Below are 10,923 nucleotides of genomic sequence, written 5' to 3'. Positions count from 1 at the left end.
TCTAAGAGTGAACCCAGGCAAAACACAACTCATATTGTGCACTAGGAAACACAAAATCCCTCAGCTAAGTCTAATTATGCTCAAGGGGGGAGCTCTTGTGATTTCGGAAGAAACCAAGTACTTGGGACTAAACATAGATAGGAAGCTGACTTGGAAGTCAAACATCTTAGAAAGAGTCAGGAAAGCGAACCTAGCTTTTTATGCCTGTAAGAGAGCTTTAGGTAAGACCTGGGGAATTAAACCTAAGGTTGCTCGTTGGCTTTACACTGCTGTCGTCAGACCCATTCTTCTATATGGAAATGTTGTCTGGTGGTATTCTATGCAGAAAAAAACTTATTCTAATTTATTAAATAAGGTGCAGAGATCAGCGGAATTAGCAATATGTGGCGTCATGAAAACCACGCCATCCATGGCTTTGGACATCATACTACATCTGCTACCCCTAGATCTCTTCTGCAAATACTCAGCGGCCTGCTCCGCTTTAAGGCTCAGAGCGAGCTCACAATGGAGGACTATCACACATGGACATTCAACCATCTTAGACTCCTACACGGATATACCCAGTGACTGTGATTATCACCCTCGCATTCTTTGCTTCGAGAGGAATTTCCTAATGAAAATCCCTTCTAGACTGGAATGGCTTGAAGAAAATCCAACACCCAACACACCCGTTAAGATCTACATGGATGGATCTAAAATGGACACCGGTGTAGGATCAGGGTTATTTTGCGAAGGGCTTTCTATTAGTGAATCTTTTAAACTACCGGATCACTGAAGTGTTTTTCAAGCGGAAATAAACGCTATTCATGAAGCCTTAAAACGGTTAAAGATAAACAGAATATCACCAACGGATATCTGCATTCTATCAGACAGCCAAGCTGCCCTACGAGACCTAGATGCATTCCAAACAACATCAAGGAGTGCTTTACGTTGTCGCCAATCTCTAAATGAGATGGCCAAACAATATCGTATAATCTTATGCTGGGTTCCAGGCCACAGAGATATACCAGGGAACTGTAGGGCTGACAAACTTGCTAGAGAAGATACTTGTATGCCAAACATAAGTAATTTTATGGAGGTAGCTCTCGCAACGTGTAACCTTCTTGTTATAGACGCACTAATCAGTTCTGCAAATCAAGGATGCTTTGGCGTTAACACCTGTGAAATTGTTAGGCAAACATGGCTAAGGCTAAATCTACGTCTGTCCAAGAGTGTTATAAAATAGAGTCGACTTCAAATTAGGACCTTAGTAGGGGCCCTTACGGGACATTGTCTCATAGGAAGTTACGCAAGGAGATTAGGCATGATTTTTGTCGAAGCTGTGGGAATGAGGAGGAGTTGCAAACAATTCAACACCTTTTTTGCACATGCCCAGCTCTAGCCAGAAGCAGGAACCGATTTTTAAAATCCTACTTCTTAACGAATATAGATAATCAATACATTTTAGGTATCAACAACCTTTTACGCTTTGTCAAAAGCTCAGGATGGTTTAATAGGGAGAGGGAAATGTAGCCCAGCCCCAGCGGCTCCCATTTCGTGGTATAAGTGGCATCGTTGCTTCTATGTGCGATGCGGCTGCCAAACATAACCTAACCTTGTGTATGACATTCGTTGGAAACGAGGAGGTCGAGTGATTTTCCTTTATCATCAGGACAACACACCAGTTTACGCCTCCCCAGTAGTCGAAAAATTAATGGAAATAGGGTTCCAACTTCTTTCACATCCCCCCTATTCTCCAGACTTGGCTCCCTCGGATCCCTTGGACTACTATTTGTTCCCTAATTAGAAGATATGGCTAATAGTAAAAACATTTTCTTCAAACGAGGAGGTGATTTCAGACTTGGGCAAATCCCCTTATTCGGAAGGGATCAACAAACTAGAACAGCCTGGCGAATTGTGTAAGCCTAAAAACAAACTGTGTCGAAAAATAAAAAAAATGTTTACCCCAAACAATAAAGTAGTTTTTATTTTCGCACGGACTTTTCAAACGACCCTCGTATATTTTAAATTTATATATTGTATGATTTACCGTTTATTGTTAAATTTTTTTGTTTGTTTTTAAGGATTGTTTAGATTGGGACATTGTCCTAAATAAAGGATGAAAAAGAACAACAAAAAAAGTTAGTTCTTGTAGCACGGTGTTATCTTTTGTATTTACACTTGAAGCCTTGGATGCTTTATTAAATACTTAGAGCAATTACTTTTCGTCTTCTTGTTCTGCTTAGTATTTTTCTTCTCCTACTATTCTTATTCTTATTCTAAATCTTATTCTTATTCTGATTTTTACTCTTATTCTTGTTTCATTTTTATTCTCAATCTTATTTATATTTTCATTCTTATTTTTACTCTTCTTCTAGTTCTTTCTCTTGTTATTTTTTGAGTTCTTCATTTTATTCTTCTTAAATCATTTATATAATTTTATTCTCAATCTTATTCTCATTTTTGTTCCTATTTTCATTCTTATTCTAGTTCTTGTTGCTCCTCTTCTTTTTCTTATTTATTCTCATTCTCAATTTCACTCATATTTTTGTTCTTATTTCTATTTTAGTTCTCATTCTTATTATTATTCTTTTTCCTTTTCCTCTTCTTCTTCTCATCATTAGCTCACTAGTAGCCTAAGCTGTTTGGCAGGATTCAATAAAGTGCGCCAGTCGTTTCTTCCTTGTTGTGCTAAGCAGAGCCAGTTGGTTATAAAAAATTAAGGCAAATTCTTTTCCACTTGAAAGCCTTCTGCTTCCACTAGTAAATAACTCTTCGAATACTTTCCGAGCTGAAGTCTACTTAAATCTAAGTATCTATTCATACGCACGAAATTGGCCTAACCAATGGGCCGTTGGATTCCTATACTCTTCACTATATCTGTATCGCCGTAAAGTAACTCGTACCATATTTTCAACGGTCAGGATAATCGCCGTTGCTAATCCGCAGAATCATTCCCTCTGAAGCACTAGAAATAGCCTCATCAGATGTTGTCATCGTCTGGACTTTTTGCAATGGAACGAACAGAATGAAATACTTTTTTTTATTTATAAAATTGGATTGAAGTGCAAATCCTACAAATCAATTGCAAAATTAAGCAATCACGGATTTACTGGTATGGTGCAGTTTACTTCCCATTCTCCCATTGCATTCGCACCTCTGTTGCCAATTTTTGAATTTGAAAAAGCACCAAAACTTGGAAAAAGCTTTCTATTACTCTAAAAGCACTAATTATCGCAACAACAATTTTTTCTTTTTAATCCGTTTTTAATGTAGAGCAATGAAAGAAGGGGTGAACGGTCATGAACTAAGTACCGTTACTCCTTTGAGGAATAAAATTGTGAAATAAATGAATTATTATGATAGTGATGGAGATAAACAGAAAAAAATGGAAAATAACGATAATTCTTTCGTCTTCTGATGAGCGCAGTGATGAAGGTGCAGGTAGTGAGGTCGCTGCAGAAAGCAGTGATCAAGTTGAAGCCGACTGAGATGAATTTCAAGAGATCAATGACGAAGATGGAGAATATAGTGAATCAGAAAAACAAAAATTAAAATGATTCATATTCAACATGGACGGCTGTAGGTAGACATCGAGAACCTTATGAGTTTTTATCTAAATATATAATCCTGGCAAGCACATCGACATTCCTTCATCTTACAAGACCAAACTTTTATTTTACATGGAAAAAATTTTGGGATAATAACCTAATGTAAATGAAAATAATAGTTGGGCAGACTAATTCATATGGCGCAAAGTCTTTGAAAAGTTGTTCACTATTTAAAAGAAATTCCCAGAAAGTATTAATCAAATGCGATGTTTCACTGTTTTAGTGGTTTTGCAATGTATTGTCAAGAAACCGACCATACACATGAGCTTTTCAAAAAGAGAAACCAGAGGGTGGGCCATATGCGTTTGCTTTTTGAACCACCTATTTTTTTGAGAATGGTAACACAAATGACATGTCAACTGTGTTCATAATTTACTTAAAGGTTTGACATTTACGAAATGGGACGCTATACGGTTGAACAAAATTGGGAAATATTGAAAACCTATTTCCAAAGTGGTGAATCTTCTTCTTCTTCCGCGGTTACAGTAAATGGCGAGCATTACCGTGATTTTCTCAACGAGTTTTGTTTCCAAAAATTGAAGAGGATGACATGGACGACATTTGGTTCAACAGGACGGTGCAACTTGTCACACTGCCAAAGTTACACTCGAACTTTTGGCTACCGTTTTTGAATTCCGATATCAATTGGCCGCCTCGGAGCTGTGATTTAAGCCCGTTGGACTATGTTTTGTGGAGAGCCGTTAAGGGCAAATGCTATGCGAACCATCCAGAGACGATTGATGCTTTAAAACACGAAATCGAAGTTGCCATTCATGAAATTGGAGCCCAAACAATTGAAAATGTGCTTAAAAATTGGGTTGATCGAATGGCCTACTGTAAAGCCAGTCATGGCAGTCGTTTGAACGATATTATATCATCATTCATAAATTACAATGTTCAATCTTCAAAATAAAAAAAAAATTTTAAACAAATAATGATTAGTTTTTTTATAGCCTATATTTCCACGCCTTTTCTCACAAAAGTAACGCATTTTTTGATTGTTTTATATATTGTAAATTTTATAAATTGTATTTAAAAATATCAAGCAAAAAAAAATTGGTTTTTTTTGGTTTTGTTGTCATTCATATTATTATTACTATTTGCTATCGTGCCGACTGGAGGCGCAAAGTGCCGAAACAAATAATCACCATTGGGATCAACTTGCTACTTTTGACTTTCTCTGCGACCAAGTGAGTGAGTCTTCTGATGTCGCGAATTCGTCATACAGGCTTCGTTTCCATGCTCCTTTGGGCCGTCCTCTTCGGCGAGAGCCCTGCGGATTCTAGTCTAAGAACATTCTGCTAATGTCAGTCGTAGGTTTACGGATTGTATGGCCTATCCATTTTCTCTGTGGTTCGCGTATTTCATTCTTAACCGGACTTTGTTCGCTGCGAGCAAGGAGCTTGTTTTAAAAATCCACTTATCTGGCCACCATCAAACAGCGGTTTATAAAAGTTTAAAGCTTTTTTCTTGTTGAAACCGCTACGGACCACGTTTCGGAGCCATACAGCAGTACAAACCTCACATTCGAGTTCCTATAAGGCCTTAATTTTATTTCATGTGATATATTTTTAATCAATGAAATAAATTTTGTTTGTTAACAAGGAATAAAAATATATATTTTCTAAACAACGAACACGTAACTTTTGATTTTTATTCATAATTGGCTTCTTTTACAGGCAGCAACATTTTACTCTGCTTATGTCGAATATACTCGTCTTCTCCAGGCGCACTAAACACCGAATATTCAGCTCAGGTGTGAAGTCTGTATTGTTGTACGAAAGTTAAACATAACTGGTCTCCAACACAATCACACAGAGGCTACAATCTTTTGTCAACGAATGCCTCCGCCTCACACGCTTATAAAACCACCAGATAGCATTGGCACTGGACTAGAACCCGCAAAGGAGCAGAGGTCGCGGTCGGCCAAAGATCCCTTGGCGAAGGTCGATGTTGCGCGCGCTAGCAGATGCCGACATTACATGGGACGCCGAAAAAACTACAGCCCAGAACCGCCTGCGATGGAAGAGTATTGCTGAAGCCATATGCTCCCGAGCGGAGCAAACACGGGTGTAAAAAAAACTGCTTAGAAGAATGCGGAGAGAGCTTCTGAGAAACATCCCTTTTTTCCATTGAGGGAAAGATTTTCCTGTCCAAATTCGTGTAGGCACAATTCCGATAGGCTCTTACGTATTATAACATTTGCTTAGATCCATTGTGAGCTTTAAAATTATAAAGGAAGGTTAAGTCTCAAGGGCCGGTGTTGATTTTGAATAAAATACAATTTTTTTAAAGACATTATTATCATTTTATTTATTATGATAATATTGGTATGGCTCAATTACACATGAAACAAAATATTGGCCAAATGGTCGCCGCGGCCTCGGCGGAACACCTCCATCCGATGGTCTAAATTTTCGATGACGCTTCTATGCCGTTAATGTGCCGAATTATATCATCTTTTAGCTCTTGAATTGTTGCTGGCTTATCGACGTACACCTTTTCTTTCAAATAGAAAGAAGTCCAACGGAGTCGTTAACGTTTACGTGTGGTTCGCATTCAACATCGGCCCTTGAAATTTAACCACCCTTTAAAACGATATTTTCTAACTTTATTAATTAGTTCAGCAAAACTTCCCACCATCAGAAACTTCATTGAATATCTTTAATACTTCGAACTTAGCTTACGATATAAATTAATAAAAAATTACTTAAACTATTTATATAAAAGTACGTGGTATAAAACTCGTATTATCACCAACTCTTTATCTTCGAGTATAAATCGGCGAATCATAACTTGTTAATGGACAGCGCGTTTCACAAATAAAGAAAGTTTCGCTTGTGCAACTTAAATCATTCCATCGACCTTCAGTTATAAACGAGATACAGTTTTCCTGACCTCCCGCATTATTAGGTTCACCTATACGCCAATTAACATAGGAGATTGGACGGCCTGTGTTGAACCAAACCCAACGGTTGTTATCGGCAAGTCTAGAACCGGCAGTCCAAAAGACCTCCCCATTCGCATTGAGCCCTGAACGTTGGAAGAAAGTTAAGAAAGAATAAATGATGTAGAATAGAAGGTATTGTAATATTATATATAGAATATATTTATACAAGGTGGAGTAAAACTAAACACCCTATCGCAAGGTTTATAATTATTGCAAATGGCGCTGTATGCCAGTCATATTCGACACCTGTGAACTAGACAGCTATGATTTTGAGGTTGTAAAAGACTTCGTTTAGTTAGGATCCATCATTAACACCGATAGCAATGTCAGCTCTTGCCGGCAAGTGCAACCTTGGGCTAAGTAGTAAAGTTCTCTCTCAACGAACAAAACTAACACTATATAAGGCTCTCATCATGTCCGTCCTAACGTATGGCGCAGAAGCTTGGACGATGACAACGATGAAGCGATGCTGGGAGTGTTTGAGAGAAAGACTCTAAGGAAAGTTTTTGGACTTCTGCACGTTGGTGACGTCGAGTATCACAGGCGATGTTACGATGAGCTGTATGAGCTTTACGACGACACAGACATAGCGCAGCGAATAAAGATCCAGTGGCTACGTTGGCTGGGTCATGTCTTTCGAATGGAAACAAACGCTCCGGCTCTCAAAGTGTTCCATGCGGTACCAACTGGTAGTAGCAGTAGAGGAGGAAGGACTCCTCTACGTTGAAAAGGACTTGGCTTCACTTGGTGTGTCCAACTGGCGCCGGTTAACACGGGAAAGGAACGGCTGACGCACTTTGTTGAGCTCGGCCAAAATCGTGTTAGTATCACGCCAATCATAAGAAGAACTAGACAGTTGCAGTACCCAAACAGACAAGCAGTAGAGCGCGTAAAGATTAAAATAAGGATTTCCATCACTCAAAAAATATTTTTTTTATATAGTTTCAAGAAAAAACTTGCATAACGAGCTCCTATTTAAACACGGAGGGACTTACAATTTCAAACCACATCTATGACAAATAGGTTTTTTCTTTCTCTGGTTTCATGAGGAGCTTTTTCATCTCAGAAATACACTCGAATGTTTGTCGTCGCCTGCCGAGAGGCGGCGGCTATTAATAGAAAACCTTTTCTATCACTTAGTGTTTTATATCCACACGCCCGGGTCCTACCAAATTAAAGTTACTCCCAAACCCAAAGTAAAAGCAAAAATTAACCTTACCAGTTCGTGTTAAATAACTTAGCAGCGCATCATTTTCTGCTTTCGAATTTATGCTGGCCAACGAGAGTCCTTGATAGCCACATATCTCCTGAGCTTTAAACCAGTTAGCCTTGAAAAGATATACGATTTTAGTAAGAGACCACAGAAAGGTGTCGATTTTTTTATGTCCCGATTAATTTTTTCCCCCGTTTTTGTTACAACAACAACTCAAATGGGGTTCACAAACTACTCACTGTTGTATAAGCCAACACTAGGAACATTTTCTCATTTTGTTGTGCTGGGAATGCGCGATAGTTGGACTCATCCAATGCCTGAATGGAGAAGTTCGGAAATATTAAATCTGAATTCGAGATTTCGGAGTCACTTTCTGCTTGTAAATTATGCCATGTGAAACACATAAAAAATACTACAAGCAAAACGAATTTGAACATTTTTTTTTTTTTTTGTAAAATTTTCGTGAATAAACCCTCGCTGCTAAGGTGTAAAGTTAAACTGCTTACTTTCCAAAGATTTGAGGGCTTTTAATATACCAGGGTCCAAGTTTACACGATGTTAATCAACGTGTCACATGCGGCATCAATCATTGCAATGGAGCTGCTTTCAGTTACTTATCAGCGGGGTTCTAAGAAAGATGGCAGAAAACTCATTAGTAAAAGTGGTAGTTAGTGAAATTAACTTTACTTAATCTAGACACGGCGGCCGTCGTAGCCGAATGGGTTCGTGCGTGACTATCATTCGGAATTCACACAGAGAACGTAGGTTCGAATCTCCGTGGAACACCAAAATTAAGAAAAACATTTTTCTAATAGCGGTCGCCCCTCGGCAGGCAAAGGCAAACCTCCCATTATATTTCTGCCATGAAAAAGCTCCTCATAAAAATATATTCCGTTCGGAGTTGGCTTGAAACTGAAGGTCCCTCCATTTGTGGAACAACATCAAGACACACGCCGCAAATAGGAGGAGGAGCTCGGCCCAAAAAGGGTGTACGGGCTAATTATATATATATATATAATCTAGTCACGTGTAAAATACAACAACAAATCACAGAAGAAGAAATCTATACAAACAACAAATAATGTAAACAAAATATTACTAGTTTGGACTGAAGAAAAGGTGATTTAAGTTCTGAAGTTTTGAGAAAGACGAGTAAAAATAAATATTTATACTAATGCCGTTCAAAATATATAATTTATGAAGCTCGCTGCACCTTTGCACACGGTTGAGTAAATGTTCCAAGTACTTTTGCACTCTATTTGAGATAACTCCAAGCTTTGTGGTTTGAAAGCTTCAATGATTTCCCATTTGTTTTTTTTTTTTTAGTTTTTTCTCTAATGTACTCTATAAAACTGCATACCCACAAAGTTTTCTAAAACTTCTGATTGAAAAATTGAAAGATTTGTTGAATTTTTTTTTTAATGTGTAAAATTTTGGTGAATTTCGTGTAACGTTTGGAAATTTGTTTTACAAGTTTTTTTTATTTTTACAATGAACTATAGGCAAAAAAGGGCTGCGCGGCTTATTAAAACTCGCAAAGACGTGCATTAAGGATAAGATAAAATAATATCTTCCACCCTACCATAAATATATATCACTGGCAACACAATGAACCCTAGAGGTTTAAGTGAGATCTTTTTACAGATCAGCCCACACTACCTAACCTACCTAACCTAGGTATAGATTGGTAGGTGAAATGGTTGACGTACCACTCTGGCAGTCTCCAAGTAGCCCAAGTAGCACTAGAGCGCCATTTTGATACCATTATGAGCCCTCCATCAGCCAGATATCTATAGCCATCCCGGGCATCAACAGATGTAAGAGAGAAGATTGATGGAGTTTAGGTTGTCGAATAAGGCTGTCGAATAGTCGCGCACCCAGAGACCTTAATCGTCTTGTTGCCAAACCCGAACATGTACATAGAAAGTACTCAAGAGTCTCCTCCTCGGAACGGTCCCCACAGTTTATACAATGGGGATTAAATGGTAAACCTAGATTTTCCGCCTGTGTGTCGATCGTCCAATGACCGGTAAATACAGCTTCAAGTTTGGAAATTGAGTGGCGTGGATTCGTCAAGATTTTCTGAGTCCTGTACTGCGGCTAAAAGGTTTTCGAAAAAGCACATGAAGAAATGGAGCTCTATCTTTTCTGGGCTTTCCTGAGAAATAAGTTGTGCAACTCCCCTTTAACAACAGTTAGAGAGATGACGATGACCAGTCTTGGCGAAGGCCAGATAGGGGGTCTCTGAGACCAATTCAGTCTCCTTTCTGTCAAGCTCATCAACAATTTCATTTCTTTTCATGTTCCTGTGTTCTGGAACCCAAGAGATTTGATCTCCTTCTTAGTTAGGAGTTGACTAGTTTGGGCTTGTACCATTGCATCTCAGCTTGACTATCGGAAAAATGTTTCACATTCCCTAAGCATTTTGCATGTCTGCAGGATCGCAAAGACTTCTGCCTGCACTATATTTTTATCAAAAATTAATGAAAAAAAAATTTAGTTGGAAAAATGTTGTGCCGGGAAAAATGAAACAAACACGTTGAAGGAATGCCAATAGAACGACTCGTGAAATCAGCCATGTTGGCAAGACCTATCACAACTAGACCTGCAGGAAGTCCTCCTAGAATATGACTTGAATGTTGGGCATCAGGCTAAAGAACCGAATTATAATATGGGCTATATTATAAAAGATATATATGTACGAGGGTTGTTTGAAAATTCCGTACACAATTAGAGAAAAGTCACTACCGGCGCGTATCGATGTTATGTTTAGTTAGCAGCATCTTTTAGAAGAACACACGTTTCAACAAGTTTCAGTCAGATCGATGTATTTCCTCATGTTTGGTATTCGTTTAAATCGAGGAAGCCGAATGATTTTCCTTTTCCTATAAGGCACCGCAGCAGCAGTTCTGGTCGCAAAATTAATTGAAATAAGGTTCCAACTCGTTTCGCATCCATCGTTTCCTCGGACTTGGCTCCCTCGGATCGAAGTGTATAATCCGAAGAGGAGACCATGTCAAAAAATAAAAAGTAAACCATTAAGTAATTTTTATTTTTGCGCTAACTTTCCAAACGGCCCTCGTATATTTTAATTTTATGTATTGTAAGATTTATTTATAGTTACTCGTTTATTGTGAAATTTTATTTTTAAATAGGACATAGTCCTAAAT

At 38.3% G+C, this 10,923-nt stretch overlaps 1 protein-coding gene across 1 annotated transcript; it reads right to left on the bottom strand.

The window, feature by feature from the left end:
- Nucleotides 1–6,179: 6,179 nt before the first annotated feature.
- Nucleotides 6,180–8,251, bottom strand: LOC128866448 (perlucin-like). The gene is made up of 3 exons (XM_054107204.1): nt 7,993–8,251; nt 7,760–7,868; nt 6,180–6,623 (listed from the first exon to the last, which is right to left on the bottom strand). The coding sequence occupies exons 1-3, from the start codon at nt 8,188–8,190 to the stop codon at nt 6,355–6,357; spliced, it is 576 nt and encodes a 191-aa protein (XP_053963179.1). The 5' UTR covers nt 8,191–8,251; the 3' UTR covers nt 6,180–6,354.
- Nucleotides 8,252–10,923: the final 2,672 nt, after the last annotated feature.

Source organism: Anastrepha ludens, chromosome 6 (genome assembly GCF_028408465.1).
Source record: "Anastrepha ludens isolate Willacy chromosome 6, idAnaLude1.1, whole genome shotgun sequence".
Classification (NCBI taxonomy): Eukaryota; Metazoa; Arthropoda; class Insecta; order Diptera; family Tephritidae; genus Anastrepha; species Anastrepha ludens.
Note: the sequence above shows the minus strand (reverse complement) of the source record. Positions and strands in the feature narration are given on the sequence as shown.

Coding starts and splice junctions, on each gene's coding strand:
- LOC128866448 (XM_054107204.1), bottom strand. CDS start 8,190: ATGTTCAAATTCGTTTTGCTTGTAGTATTTTTTATGTGTTTCACATGG. Junction 7,869..7,992: donor TAGTGTTGGCTTATACAACA/GTGAGTAGTTTG, acceptor TATCTTTTCAAG/GCTAACTGGTTTAAAGCTCA. Junction 6,624..7,759: donor AAGTTATTTAACACGAACTG/GTAAGGTTAATT, acceptor TCCAACGTTCAG/GGCTCAATGCGAATGGGGAG.